We start from the raw sequence: 15,344 nt of genomic DNA on the forward strand, positions 1-15,344 counted from the left end.
ACTTTGGTGGACTGTAGTCTGCAAGAGTATAGAATGTTCTGCTACTTGGGAAGATTTCAAGAAGAAGTTCATGCAAAATTTCCTTCCACCGCAATTTCATGAGAAGGCTATCAAGCAATGGGATCTACTTCAACAGCGAGGTCGTGAGCCTATTCCACAGTATACAGAGCATTTTTGGAATGCACTCCTACAGTTACGCATGCTTGAAGACGTACCAGAGACGACACATAAGCGGAAGTATATGTCTGGACTTCTTGGACATTACTACGCTGAAGTGAACATGTTCAAGCCTGCTACCCTTGAAGACGCCATCTCCTTAGCTCACGACACTGAAGATAAGTTACGCGGAAGAGATCGACGGCCACAGCCATTCCAAGCAAACGGTAATTATGGATCTAAACAATTCAATTCCAATTTCAGAAGGTTTAATCCAGGTCGTTTTTCATCACCATCTTTCCGCAAGAATTGGCTACCATCCACTGTCAATTCAAATTCTAAGCCTATTCCACAAGCAAATCCAAATATACCCAGACTCCCAGCCATTGCAAATAATGTGACCAAAGCTAAGCCAATAGTATGCTATAAGTGTCACCAGCCAGGGCATCTCGCAGCAAATTGTCATTCAAAGAAGCCATCAGCACATATCAACTACCTTGGAGCTATGGACGAAGAAGAGCATGAGGATATGCCGGATTTCACTGAAGAAGAAGATGATATTACTACTACTTTCGACACTTTACCAGGTATGCCTACTTCACATTCATTGTTGACTATGAAATGTATGGTGCATGGAAAAGAAAGAACTATCTTGCATGATGACGGTAGTACCCATGACTTTATTTCAGCAAAATTGGTAAAGGAATTAAAATTGCATACTATACCTACGCATTATCGCATAAAAGCTACATTTTTAGGCACTAGGTACAATGGCACACAAGAAGTTCAAGATTTAGAAATTCAAATTGGTCCATATATTGAAAGAATAAATTTCTTAGTTGTCCCATTACAGTCAAGCAACATTATTCTAGGAATGCCATGGAGACACCAACATAATCCCAATATAGATTATTCCACACACACAATGAATATTAATTTTCAAGGAAAATCTATTACATTATTTGGTATGCATGCATCTCATATTTTTCCACTACTTTCGCATACTTAAGCAAAACGTGCACTACGCAAGAATACTAAATCATATCTTATTTGGGTGAATGAATTGCATGCAAAGGAAAATCATATGCACCCTAGGCATAAGGAATTTCTTGCATATTTTAAGGATTGTTTTGCAGAAGACCTACCACCAGGTTTACCTCCATCACGTCCAGAAGACCATAAGATTGACCTAATACCTGGCACACAACCACCTTGCAAAGCCCCATATAGGCACAATCAAATAGAGCAAAAAGAAATCCAAAATCAAGTTGAAGAATTACTAAATAGAGGCTTAATTCGACCTAGCAGTTCTCCATTCGGTGCACATGTGCTCTTAGTCAAGAAAAAGAATAATACTTATCGTATGTGTATTGACTACCGAGCATTAAATAAGATCACTGTAAAGAATAGGTATCCTATACCTAGAGTTGATGACCTTATGGACAAACTGCAAGGATCTTCTATATTTAGTAAAATTAACCTTAAGTCTGGATATCATCAGGTGAGGTTAGATAGATCTGACATATTTAAGACTGCATTCAGAACACAGTTTGGCCATTACGAATTCTTAGTCATGCCATTCAGATTAACTAATGCACCTGCTACTTTCAGTAGAATGATGAACCGTATTTTTCTAAAATATCAGTATTGTGTGATTGTTTTCTTTGATGATATTTTAGTGTTCAGTCAAAGTGAAAAAGAGCATTATGAGCATTTATCATTAGTTTTTCAATTACTGAAAGAAAATCAATTGTTTGCAAATCCTGACAAGAGTGAATTCTTTAAGACAGAAATAGAATATCTAGGTCATATTGTATCAAAAGAAGGAATAAAAGTTGATCCTAAGAAAATTGACGCAATATTGCATTGGCCTGTTCCTAAAAATGTACATGAAATACGCTCATTTCTTGGTCTTGCTAGTTTCTATAGGAAGTTTGTACGTAATTTCTCATTACTTGCTTTACCATTGACCAAACTTCTTAAGAAATGCATTGTTTATCAATGGACTGAAAATCAATAGAAATCCTTTGACTTACTCAAACGTGCATTAACCAATGCCCCTGTTCTACAATTGCCTGACTTTAATAGACCATTCTTTCTAGTTGTGACCGATGCTAGCGGATCAGGAATAGGAGCCGTATTAATGCAAGACAACCATCCAATAGCATATTCTAGTTCTAAGCTGAAACCCTCTGAGCTCAAATATTCCACTTATGACAAGGAACTCTTAGCAGTTGTACAAGCATTAAAACAATGGAAGCATTATTTAATGGGTTCAGAATTCATGATAAAGACCGACCAGCAAAGCATTAGACATCTACTTAGCCAACCTCAAATTTCTGACCATCATATCAAATGGGCTTCATTCATTCAAAGTTTCCATCCTATCATTCAATACCAACCTGGAAAAGAAAATGTAGTTGCCGATGCATTGAGTAGAAGACCTGCAATTCATAACATTTCTATCATATCTTTTGATTCTTTAATTGCTATGAAAGACACATATTACCAGGATATTACTTTTCATTCTGATTGGCAAAAATTGGTTCAAAATAATTTCATTCCTATTGATTCATTGTCATATAATGATGGATTCATGTTCTTTGAAAAGAGACTGTGTGTTACTATTCCATTCCGATCTTTTGTTTTGAATGAAATTCATTGTCCCCCATATCAAGGTCATAGAGGTATCATTTCTACATTACGCATGTTAACTGAAGATTTTTATTGGCCGCATATGGATGCAGATGTATCTAATTTCGTTTCTGAATGTCTGATTTGTCAAAGAATAAAGAGACATCATGGTCAACAGTATGGGTTATTAATGCCTTTGTCTATTCCATCTAAACCTTGGGAACATATATCTATGGATTTCATTACTGGTTTACCAAATACTAAATCTAACCATGACATGATTTGGACAATTGTAGATAGATTTAGTAAGCAAGCATATTTCATTGCATGTAAGAAAACTTTAACAGCATCACAAGCAGCACAGCTATTTTTGAAAACTATTTTTACTAACCATGGATTGCCAAAAGTGATTATTTCAGATCGAGATTCTAGATTTTGTAATAATTTTTGGATTACACTGTTTGCAAATCTAGGAACAAAGATTGACTTCTCATCTGCATTTCATCCAGAAACAAATGGACAAACAGAAGCCACAAATAGCACTATTTTAGATCTTTTACGTGCATACACTATCTCTAAACCTCAGACTTGGGATACTCATTTACATTTATTACAGTTTGCATATAACAATACACTGCACATATCTACAAAGAAAGCACCTTTTGAAGTTATTTATGGATATAGATTATCTACACCTGTTGCATCTTTGTCTAATAGAATTCAGAGTGCTGATGATATTGCTGTTATGCATAACACTATTTTTGATGAGGTAAAGGATATGATTGCTAAAGCCCAACAATCATATACCAAACAAGCCAACAAGAAAAGACAAGCCATGAATTTCAAAGTTGATGATTATGTTTGGCTTAGAATAGAAAAGCGTAGACTGCAAAGTGTAGATAGACATCCAGTTGTCAAATTAGCTCCTAGATTCTATGGACCATTTAGAATCATTCATAAGATTAATGACAATGCCTTCAAGTTAGAACTCCCATCTCATTGGAAAATTCATAATACATTTCATATTAGTTTATTGAGACCATTTAGAGGCCAATTACCTGTCCATCCTGTCTATGAAAATCCACCTTTACTAGAAGAAGAGACTGAAATACTTGAACCAAAAGCCATCATAGACACTGACTACATGACCACTAGAACTGGCCGAAGGTATTCTAGATATCTAGTAAAATTTAAGAACCATCATGTAGAGGAAGCACAATGGATGCACGCTAGAGACTTAAATGCTTTCCCCACTCTGGATAGCAATTGAGGTCAATTGCTATCCCACCTCGGGGGTATGATGCCAGGAGGCATATTCCACGGTGGATTCCGTGAGGTTTTACGGTGGATTCCGTAAACTTAGATGTCCGGGGCTCATACACAAAGAGGATTCTTTGTGCGAGAAGTTGATGGGGACGCCTGTCCTTTTCGGGCATTTCATTAATTTAGTGTGTACATGGGTGATTCCATAGCGGGTGATTCCACAAAATGCATATTAAATTAATAAACGTTTATGAGTTTAGAGTGCGCACTCGTAATAAATTAAGGTTCGGATTTATTTCTAACCAGTTGATTTATTTATGTAGCTGAAGACTGCTAGGTATTCACTTTTGTTGGTTTAATTGTATTATTTTACTAACGATTGTGAATGCTTTAGTTGATGTGTAGAGATAGCAGCAGTGGCGGAGGAAAGCATTGGAGTCTAGCGGGTATTCGATCTTTGGACTAGATTTTGATAGGCACCACGCCTATATTTTGTTATGTCTATTGAGACATCGATTATTTATTATTATTTTGTATGCGCTTATGCGCCCGGATATGTTATTTCTATTTGGACATTGAGATTGGGCGTGCTAGACTCTATGGGCACCGTCCATTAGCTTTATTTTCCTATTTTTGTAGAAAGCAAACTCAAAAGCTAAAAAAGCTTGTCATATTTTTGTAATTGGGCTATTATTGAGCATGAAGATTGGAAATATACATAAAATACATGCTTTGTGAAGCGCTCACACAAGGCATGGGGGAGATTGAACCCAATTTGTCTCTTGCCTCTTGTCGTGCATGCTTTTACATGGGTTTTTGTGCAAAAAGGTAGAGTACTTTGTTCTTGGGGACCTTCCGGGATTCACCAGGTGAGCTATCTGCGATCGATCTGCGCACCAATACTGCCTCTGCAAGAGCCGTATCCCACTTGGTGATCTAATCACCTCAATGCCCAAGAAATAACGCAGCTCTCCCAAATCCTTCATCTCAAACTTCTGCTTCAATAGCATTTTCACATGAAGGATATCTTCATCACTGTCATCTGTCATAATCAAATCATCAACATAAATGACAAGTAGCATAATACATTTCTATGTTTTTCTAACATAAAGTGAGAAATCTGCCTTGGAAATCTGAAAGCCAATAGTGACAATATACTGTCATATCTTGTCAGACCATGCTCTAGGTGCTTGCTTCAAGCCATACAAGTCTTTCTTCAACCTGCAAACAAACTCAGGATGAACAGCATGTACATAACCTGGTGGTTGCTCCATATATACCTCTTCTTGTAAATCACCATGCAAAAATGCATTCTTTACATCCATCTGATGTAAAGACCATTCCTTTGATGTAGCCATAGCAATGACTGCTCTTACGGTTGCCATCCTTGCAACCGCACTGAATGTTTCTTCATAATCAATGCCATATGTTTGTGCATACCCCTTGACTACTAATCTTGCCTTGTATCTGTTCACAGAACCATCTGCATTATGCTTCACCTTATAAACCCACTTACAACCAATTGCATTTTTACCTTTAGGTAAAGGTACCAATTTCCATGTAGCATTTGCTTCCAAGGCATCCATTTCTTCATCCATGGCTTTCTCCCATTTTTCTTTTCCCATGGCTTGCTCAAAAGAAGTGGGTTCTGGTTCCTGTATCACTTTGACCATATATGCATAGTGAATGGCTGTAAATCCATCATATTTCAGCCTATCCACAGGATACTTAGCTCTGGTAGACCTGCGCAAAGTAGGTTCACTCCCATGTGCTCTCAAAACATCCCTGGTCTTCCTTACTCCAGGTGTAATAATAGAAGGAATACCCAACTCATCATCAATGCTCTGTTCTGAGCCACTAGATTCACCATCCACATAAGAGTGACCTGCATTCACATCAAACATGGGCTGATCTACCTTCTCTTTTCCTTTTTATGATACCTGCATACCACTATCTGCATTGCTTTGAGAAGATTCTCCTGATCTCAATCTGCCTGTCCATGGCGAAGAATGTGAACCACTGCTAGAGGACGCTCTAGGTCCACTAATATCTTGTGACTGCTGCTGTGAATTCTGTGCAGCATTACCATTTTGTGCATCTACATTATCAATCACATTTACTGGTTTATACCAGCTACTCATCTCATCAAAAACAACATCTCTGCTCACTGTAAACTTACGAGTAGAAGGGTTATAGCATCTATACCCTTTTTGCTACAGAGAGTAACCAATAAAGATGCACTTCTCAGCTTTTGGATCCAACTTTGATCTCGACTCATCTGGCACATGAACATAGGCAATGCAACCAAAAATTTTCAAATGAGAAATATCTGGTTTCCTACCAGTATACCTCTCCTCTGGAGTCATCCCATGTATTGCTGCAGTGGGAGTCATATTCATTATGTAGACTGCTGTAGCAACTGCCTCAGCCCAATAAAAATCTAGCAAGTCTTTTTCATTGAGCATGGCACGAGATACCTCTCCAATATGCCTGTTTTTTCTTTCTGCAATTCCATTTTGTTGTGGGGTATGACTACATGAATATTGCTGCTTTATGCCATACTCGTACAAGAACCTTGCAAACTCATTTGAGAGGTACTCTCCCCCTCCATCTGACCTTAGGCATTTTATTTGCAGGCCTGTTTCTTTTTCAACCATAGCTTTAAGAGTTTTGAAATGCCCAAAAACTTCACTTTTCTTTTTCATAAAATACACCCAAACTTTTCTGCTATAGTCATCAATAAAAGTGACAAAATAATGATAGCCTCCAAGAGATGCAGCTTTAGTAGTCCACACATCAGAGTGGATTAATTCCAATGGCTTCTTACTCTCTTGAACATGTCTAGGAAATGGTTTCCTTGCCTGTTTTCCAAATTGACAGGCTTCACATACCTTATGCATTTCTGCAACCTTGAATTTAGGCAATCCTGCAACAATATTTTGGGCCTACATTGATTTAAGTCGTTGTACATTAACATGGCCAATGCGTTTATGCCGAATATCGATATCTGCAACTATACCGGTCCCATGTGCAAACATTGCTGCACTCAATTCAGGCACGTCTACATCCAACGTAAACATTCTACCCTTCTTCTTTCCTTTTGCTATCAAGCGACCTTTATTTTTCATATCCTCAACAAAGCATCCATGAGGATTAAATCTGACCTGCAAGCCCTGCTCAACCATTTGACCCAACAGAAACCAAATTCTTGGTGATATTCGGGACATGAAATACATCGGATGGGTATTTCTTTTTCCCATCCTGCATAGACAAAGGAATTTTTCCAATCTGCACAATAGGATGTGCAGTATCATCACCAGTCTCCACAAATCCTGGTTTTTTTATTTTCCTTGCATCCTCCATCCATTCTGCATGACCTGTCATGTGGTTTGATGCACGTGAGTCAACGTACCATACATCGTTGCTTTCTTCTGCACTGGTCACAGAATTGTTCATGTGCTGCACCATGAACAAATGCTCATTTCTGTCAACACCCTGACTATTAGAAGATGCATAATTCCCTTGTTGCAATTTTCCATTCATGATGTCATTATGCTTTTTATAGCAGTCTTTAGCCATATGACCCATTTTACCACAGTAGTAGCATTCAACATTACTGTTTTCATTTTGGCCTCTTTGCCATCCACCACGACCTCTTTGACTCCCCCTGTCTCTAGAGTTACCACGTCCTCCTTCATAGGACTGGTTTTCTTGAGTTTGCTGCATATTCTGATTTCTACCATGACCTCCAGATCGGCCTTCTCTACCTCTGCCTCTACCTCTTCCAGCATTTGAGTAGAAGACAGCTTTTTTTGAAGTTCCTCTTGAAGAAGATGCACCACCATTTCTCTGCTCCTCAGAAATTAGAAGAGCAATCAACTCCTCAAAATCAGGAAATCTTTCACGGACGGAAATGGATGTTCGAAACTGTGCATAATTCTTTCCTAGACCATTCAAGGTCACAGAAACTAAATCATCATCTTCCACTGGCGACCCAATGGAAGCAAGTGCATCTGCAATCTTCTTCACCTTCATGTGGTAGTCATTGATGCTCATATTTTCTCTTTGCACATTATGCAACTCTTGCTTGAGCTGCATTTTCCTGGCTTGTGTATTTGTGCTATACATTTTTGACAAAGTATCCCATGCCTCCTTTGGCGTACTTGCATCTTGAATATGCACAATCATAGAGTCTGAAATGCTGATAGACAGTCAGTATATAACTTTCCTGGCTCTCTCATGCTATGCTTTAAATGCCTGCATTTGCTGTTGATTGGGAACATCAGGAAGAACTGGTTCTTCTTCATTTCCTGCAACAAATTCCCAATATCCTTTTCCCATAAGGAAATTCGTCATTCTAAACTTCCATGCTTGGAAGTTGTTCTTGTCAAGCTTTTCAGTGACAATCTGTGAAAGAGAATCGGACGCCATTACAGAACATTGCAAAAAATTCTGTCACTACAAAGAACACAGCTTCAGCCTCACAAGGGCAAATCTGCAAAACTGATGAAAGTGGTATTTGACCACACAGTCACTTCCTAGTGACGATTTTGCATCAATGGGCAACAAGGATGATTCTGTAATTCCCAATGTCTCTGCGCATAGGCATACGATGCAATTTCTACAGTAACTTTTCACCGACCTGTAGAATAGTGGTTGCACAGCATAAAACTGGGCCTTTTCCTGAGTGCGCGTAGAAAACTTCCGCCTCCAAAACAGGCCCCGAAATGGCCTCAAATAAAAAAAACAAGGTCACCGAGGGCTAAAGCCCCTTCCCGCAGCATATAGTGCCCACTTGCTTCACCGCGAAGGGCGTCTCAACCTGAGACAATGCACTCTTGCACTTTCCGGATGTGCTACCTGCAGAGACTTGCTCCCAAACCAGAAAAATGAAAGCAACACTAGTCCTCTTACCAGAACACCGCGAACTTGGTCTGCTTTCTTGAGCTCCTTACCACGAACAAGACTCTGATACCATGTCAAGATTGTGGGAGAGAAGGAAGGAGTCTCACTTGTAGCTTTCTTGCTTGCACAATGGGGGAATACACACAAAGGTGGAGGCTAAAAACAGTTTTTCTCTTCTTAGTTGTGTAAGCCAAAAGAACTCACTTACAAAGAAATAGAAGAATCCTATATATGGGTCTCAAACCAAACTCAACTAACTAAGGTGGCATACTAACTGAGCCACAAACTAGAGTAGATAAGGATAGCTGTCATCTAGCTATTATTCATGGGCGGTGTACCAACCGCATCTACAACTAACAAGTCGGTGACATAAATGCACAACGGTCACCCTGGCATATCACGACTGGAGCTCGATATCTCAACAACTTTTGCTAGAATTTTAAACCGAAAATTCAAAGAATCACTAGAAAAATCACCAAAGTGTTACAGCCCTAAGTCTATGATGAATTCATTACAGGACTACATTGCTATATGAAGAATTACTGCAAATTGCTGCAAACATTGCAACAACTACCCTACTACTTTAGGGAATAAGCATAAAAATTAAAGATTACATTACGGAACATGAGAAAAGACTACATAATGTTCATGACAACATTAGAGAGAGAATGAATAGAGAATACTATAGAAACAAGGCAAGAAATAGGGTGCAAATGATCAAGGCAAGAAATAGGGTGCAAATGATCAAAATATGTTTCTGTTTCCATAATCAAATCTCATAATGAATAGAGAGATAATGAATAGAGAATACTATAGAAACAAGGCAAGAAACAGGGTGCAAATTATCAGAATATGTTTCTGTTTCCATAATCAAATCTCATAATCTCAAGTAGCGTGATCAACACACAAACAATAATCATGTCTCTTTAGGCCATGCATGTTCTAACTACACAAAACTAGTAATCGTATGACTTCTAAAGTCCACCTACACATCAAGACTAATGAACTAAGGTAAAACATAATACTAGTGTCATATATGAATACTATATCAGAGCCTAAACTAACAAGCACTTTTCTAATTCATCACATTAATGTCAAAGGGTCTACTAAGGATGTATGGATAGAAATTAAGTAGATTTTTCGCCCAAAGTAGCCAAAAACCAAGAGCTATCTTTCAAGATAGAAATTTACAGGCTTAAGTATGAGTTTAAAGAATTGTTTGCCGAGTGTTAACAAAATGAGTACCATGAAACATGGATGGCATAATTGCAAAAGTCCATGAAAAAGAGGTTAGCCATGCTCATTGTTAGTCTCCCAAAGAAGTACAACCAACAAAAACACACTTGCATGGAAGCCATAACAGTGAAGCATCATATTTTTGTATTGCTACTCAAGAGCATTGAAAGGTCAAGAAAATTCACCTTCAAGGAAGGATGCAATCTTCTACTCCAAGGAACCTCAACCAAACACAACTATGCAACCAAATCTCTCTCTCTCTCTCTCTCTCTCTCTCTCTCTCTCTCTCTCATATAGTTCTTTTGTTCATTGATCCTAATTCCTACAAAATATCAGCAAGAGAGCCCTCCGAATAGCTCTATTGCTCATTAATCTTAGTTCCAACAAAATTTCAAACTAAGGCACTCACTAATCTTGCCATACCATCCTCATGGTGTTTATTTAAAAACCCATAATGGGCTCTTCTCACCCTACAAACATTAGAAAGATACCTCATTAAGCAAGTGGTCGTACCATGGAAACATTCACTTGCAAATCATGATGTAAGTTTGTTCCATCTAAGATAGATAAGCACTCTCTTTACATCCATCTAAGGTAAAGAAGCACTCTTTACATCCAAGGTAAAGACTCTTTTCCACATGATATAGCAATCACACATCTAACTATTTCCATCCTAGCAACAAGATTGAGTCTCTTCGTAACGTACTCCACAAGTTTGTGCATAGCTATTTGCAACTAGCTTTGCTTTACATGTCCCAATGGACCCATTTGAATTGTCTTTTACCTTGTACACCCAGTTGCATCCAATTGCCTTCTATAGTTAGATATAATCACCTTGGGCTTGTAGGTGGTTGGGTAGATGCAATTATGCATGATTCTTTTGGCCCATTAGTTTTGTTTTGGCATTGAACACGACCATTTTCTTCATCCAGAGTTGCTTCCCACTTTTATGATCAATTACCTTCTCAATGGGATATAAGTTCCCATTAGTGTTGCAATCCACCATACCTACATGAAATCCAAAGTCTGTATAATGAGTCTGGCAACCACTGTATGCTCCCTTGAAATCGTCATCATGACAAACTAGGCCTTTGTTTGTTACTTGCGCTTATCCTTAGGTCACAATGAACACCACATGAGCTATATGTATTGGTTAGTTTTAGGTTGACAAGATGGAGGCAATGCCCCAGGCTATAAAACGTTGAACCAAGATTCAGCTGGCACACCTATGGAGCATAATTTCGAAATAAGGTTTATGCAGATGCGTCAAACAATGATATAGGGTGCATCTCATCTCGATCCTGTGAATATAAGCTTGACATTTAGGTTGGCTTTGCAACAAATACTCACAAAACCCGAGTTCAACTATAAATTTCAAGCACGTATCTCAGGCTTTTCAATGAATCATTTGATCCACGGACTATTTCTGACAAGAAGGCACAGCTTGGGTCTGTTGAGAGCCATTGAGTATGTCACTAGACTTCTTTCTGATTGGAAAGAGAGGTTGAAGGTGCCGTAAAATACTGTGGTAAGACCAGTGCTGCACTCGACAAAGAAAGCGTTTCCCTATTCTCCTCCAGTCGTTAAATCTTGTTGAGCTGTTCATGTAGCTTGTGAGCTCTCCTATCCGTGCATTCGAACGATGTCACCATGGCTCTAACCTCCCTCGGCTAATATCTGGAGGGAAGACACATCGCCCTTGTGAGGGTATGGACACACGTCTCTATATCAGGAGAAAAAAAACTCTATTAACTCGCACAGGGCTTATATTTCCTACCCAAAAAGGAGTTTGTTCCCATCAGGGTGTGATATTTCCTGTCAGGCGTTTCTGCCACTCCATCAGTTTGCAAATAGATGGATCTTATTTACACAGGGAACAGATGATTCTCAGTCTTCCACTTCTTTCATCTGTGCCTAGTACCTGTCTTGTTCGGGATAATGGGGTTAAAATATTGGGAACTCTAAAGAAGTCATGCCCAAATGTACCCCTGCAATAGATTCATTAAGATGATTGCACAGCTATCGTTTATTTCTTCCTCTGCCTTGTGTGGATTTGCATGGATATCAAATGTAAGATGTGTACAAATCTTTGAAATGGTGGCAAGGAATTCTCTTGCATTTTCTTGCAACTCATTCGGGTTTATTTGATGTGGGTAAGATATCGCCAACTGAGAAGACTGTGATTGCAGTTGCCCTTGGTACCCCGTGCAGTTTTGGAATATTGCCCACAAAACTTAAATGGCAAACCAGATCAGCTGGATCTGGATGAGTACCGTGTACTGGCTGTTAAAGACCACTGCAATAACCAGATGGCAAAATAAAGAGAAGCAAAATCAGATAGTGCAGAACAGTTGCATTCCACCACCCATAGTTTCCACAAACATTTCCCACCTGTGGACACATGAAAGTAGTTTTCATTCCTGGCCAGTAGACCAAAATTTTCTGCTTCTATACATTTCAATACGCCTGGCATTTTATTGCAATGTTGACTAGTACAATTTCCCTTTAAGGAGTACTGATAAGCACAAGTGATGGCCCACTAAGATGTTATGATTTCCTTGTGATGTGTACTGTTGGGCACATGCAATGGCTGACTTCTCACTATGCCTTCAAAGCACGTACTTGTTTTGTAAAAGCCATTGCAAACGTAAAGGAACTTCTAAAGTGTAGTGTTAAGTGCAAGCAATGGCCAACATCTCTCCAAGCCTATAAAGCACGCGCTTCTTTTGCAACAACCACTGCAAACTTGAGGGAGTATCCTTCCTGTGAGTCAAGTAGACCAATTGCCTTGTGCATGCTATAAATCCCAGTAAGAAAGGAAAGACATTCCCCTACCAACAACATCCTGGCTTCTTCTACCTTTCATTTTTCAATATCAGCTCATCTAGTGCACATATTCTTGCACACAAGCAGCTGCATAACTGTTAACCATACATAGTAGTAGCTGCAGCATACGTTTGGTCTTGCCTTGCTTGCTCAAAGGCCAATCTCCCAAGATTCACATTTCCCCCTTTCTGGCAAGCCCCCAACAGAGCAGCCCAGACTGGAAGATATTCAGGAGATCGCATCTTCTTTATCACTCCAATTGCCTTGTCAAAGTGCCCTGCACGTCCAAATACATCAACCATGCATGCATGGTGCTCTAAATCTGCTGGGATGGCATAATTCGAAGTCATACTCTGAAAATAGTTCTGGGCCTCATCCAGTAGACCCGAGTGGCCGCAAGCACTAAGCACAGATATAATGGTGGCTGCATCTGGACAAATGCCCTCACATTGCATTCGTTTGAAGCAATTCAGCGCTTCCTGCCCGAGGCCATGATCAGCATACCCAGCGATTAGGGCATTCCAACACACTACATCCCGAGCTGGATGCTCATCAAGCACCTGTTGTGCTTTTGGAAGTGCACCACATTTAGCATACATATCCACCAAAGCAGTGGCAAGAACAATATTTGTTTCAAGCAAGCCCTGTCTCACAATCTGATCGTGAATTTTTATGCCTTTGGTAATTGCTCCCACAACCCCACAAGCTTGCAAGGTGCAAGCAAAAGTAACTGCATTTGGTAAAAGACCCTCACATTGCATCTGCTCAAAGAGTTTTAGTGCTTCCTCGGCATGTCCATGCTGAATATAACCTGCAATTAGTGTAGACCAAGTCACTACATCCCGCACTGGAAGCTCTTCAAGCACCTCTTGAGCTTTTGGAAGCGCACCACACTTGGCATACATATCAACCAAAGCATTTCCAAGCACAACATTTGTCGCTAATAACCCTTGTCTAAGGACCTCATCATGAATTTGTTTGCCCTTGTCAGCTGCTCCCATGCTGCCACATGCCTTCAAGATGCAAACAAAGGTGACTGCATTTGGATGGAGACCCTCACGCTGCATCCCTTCAAAGCAGTTCATTGCTTCCTCACCATGTCCATGTTGCACACAGCCTCCAATTAGAGCATTCCAAGATGCTACATCTCGAGCTGGAATCTCATTAAGCACTTGTCGTGCTCTCACAAGCTCAGCACATTTGGCATACATATCCACCAGAGCAGTGGCCAGAACAATGTCATTTGCAAGCAAACCCTGCCTAACAATCTCAGAATGAATTTGTTTGCCCCTGTCAACGGCTCCCATGCTGGCACAAGCTTTCAAAATGCAGGCAAAGGTGACTGCGTTTGGACAAAGACCCTCATACAGCATCCGTTCAAAGCAGTTGATTGCTTCCTCAGCATGTCCCTGTTGTACATATCCGGAGATTAACGCGGACCAAGTCACTACATCCCGAACCAAAAGCTCATCGAACACTTGTTGTGCTCTTTGAAATTCACCACATTTTGCATACATACTGACAAGAGTGTTCGCTATATGGCGGTTACTTCCGAGCAGGCCGCTCTTCAGAACATCTGCATGTAGCCTAGCACCTTCGAGCAGATCCTTCTGCTTGGCACAGGCCTTAAGTGAGGCCACAATGCTCACTGCTGCCTCGTCATAGGCTGGCTTCTCGTGTCCCACACCATCTTCTGTTTCTGCTGGTTTTGCAAGCCCTTTGGGAACAAGCACTTTGCGAATCCTATGCATGCTGCAGCAGCCATCAATCCACAAGGAATCTTTGGTGACTGTGTGCTTCAATTTTGGAGACTGCGACCTGCTGAGCAATGCAGAATGCATGCCTCTCTCTCTCCGTGAAGAAGCTCCTACCTCCAATAGCATGGATTTGCCTTGCTGCTCGGATTGTTCAGCCACTACGAGGGATCCCTAAAGCTGTTGTTGCACCCGTTAGAGACATCCCTCTCTCTCTCCCTCTCTCTCAGAGAGAAAAAGCTTGAATTAACGAATTGAAATAATTACAAAAGGTCCTCTTCCGGGGAAAAAAAAAAAGCACAACAAAAAAAATTAAAAAGCACAACTAGATTGACACGCGCACGTGGGGTTCATGTAATTTGATTCTTTATGTTTTTTCCCCAAGTTCTTGTAAGTGAATATTTTGATGGACTTTTGATTTACCTTGCATTGCTTTTGCTTGAAAATAACTAGCGCTCCGCGCTAAGACCCGCACAAGCACGGGTCATTAGGATGCCTGTAAAGCGATGGTGCCTAATATCCATCTCCTCCCCAGCAATGGTGCCTAATATCCATCTCCTCCCCCTTTAA

At 40.0% G+C, this 15,344-nt stretch overlaps 1 protein-coding gene across 1 annotated transcript; it reads right to left on the reverse strand.

Moving 5' to 3' along the window:
- Positions 1–10,554: 10,554 nt before the first annotated feature.
- Positions 10,555–14,991, reverse strand: LOC148011208 (pentatricopeptide repeat-containing protein At2g13600-like). Its single transcript, XM_087670734.1, has 2 exons — positions 14,544–14,991; positions 10,555–14,429 (listed from the first exon to the last, which is right to left on the reverse strand). Exons 1-2 carry the CDS (start codon positions 14,901–14,903, stop codon positions 13,119–13,121), a joined length of 1,671 nt encoding a protein of 556 aa, XP_087526860.1. The 5' UTR covers positions 14,904–14,991; the 3' UTR covers positions 10,555–13,118.
- Between the last annotated feature and the right edge of the window lie 353 nt (positions 14,992–15,344).

This window comes from Lygodium microphyllum, chromosome 28 (genome assembly GCF_053477565.2).
Source record: "Lygodium microphyllum isolate KBCC chromosome 28, Lygodium_microphyllum_v1.1.10, whole genome shotgun sequence".
NCBI classification, from domain to species: domain Eukaryota; kingdom Viridiplantae; phylum Streptophyta; class Polypodiopsida; order Schizaeales; family Lygodiaceae; genus Lygodium; species Lygodium microphyllum.

Coding starts and splice junctions, on each gene's coding strand:
- LOC148011208 (XM_087670734.1), bottom strand. CDS start 14,903: ATGCTATTGGAGGTAGGAGCTTCTTCACGGAGAGAGAGAGGCATGCAT. Junction 14,430..14,543: donor GCCATATAGCGAACACTCTT/GTCAGTATGTAT, acceptor TATGTACAACAG/GGACATGCTGAGGAAGCAAT.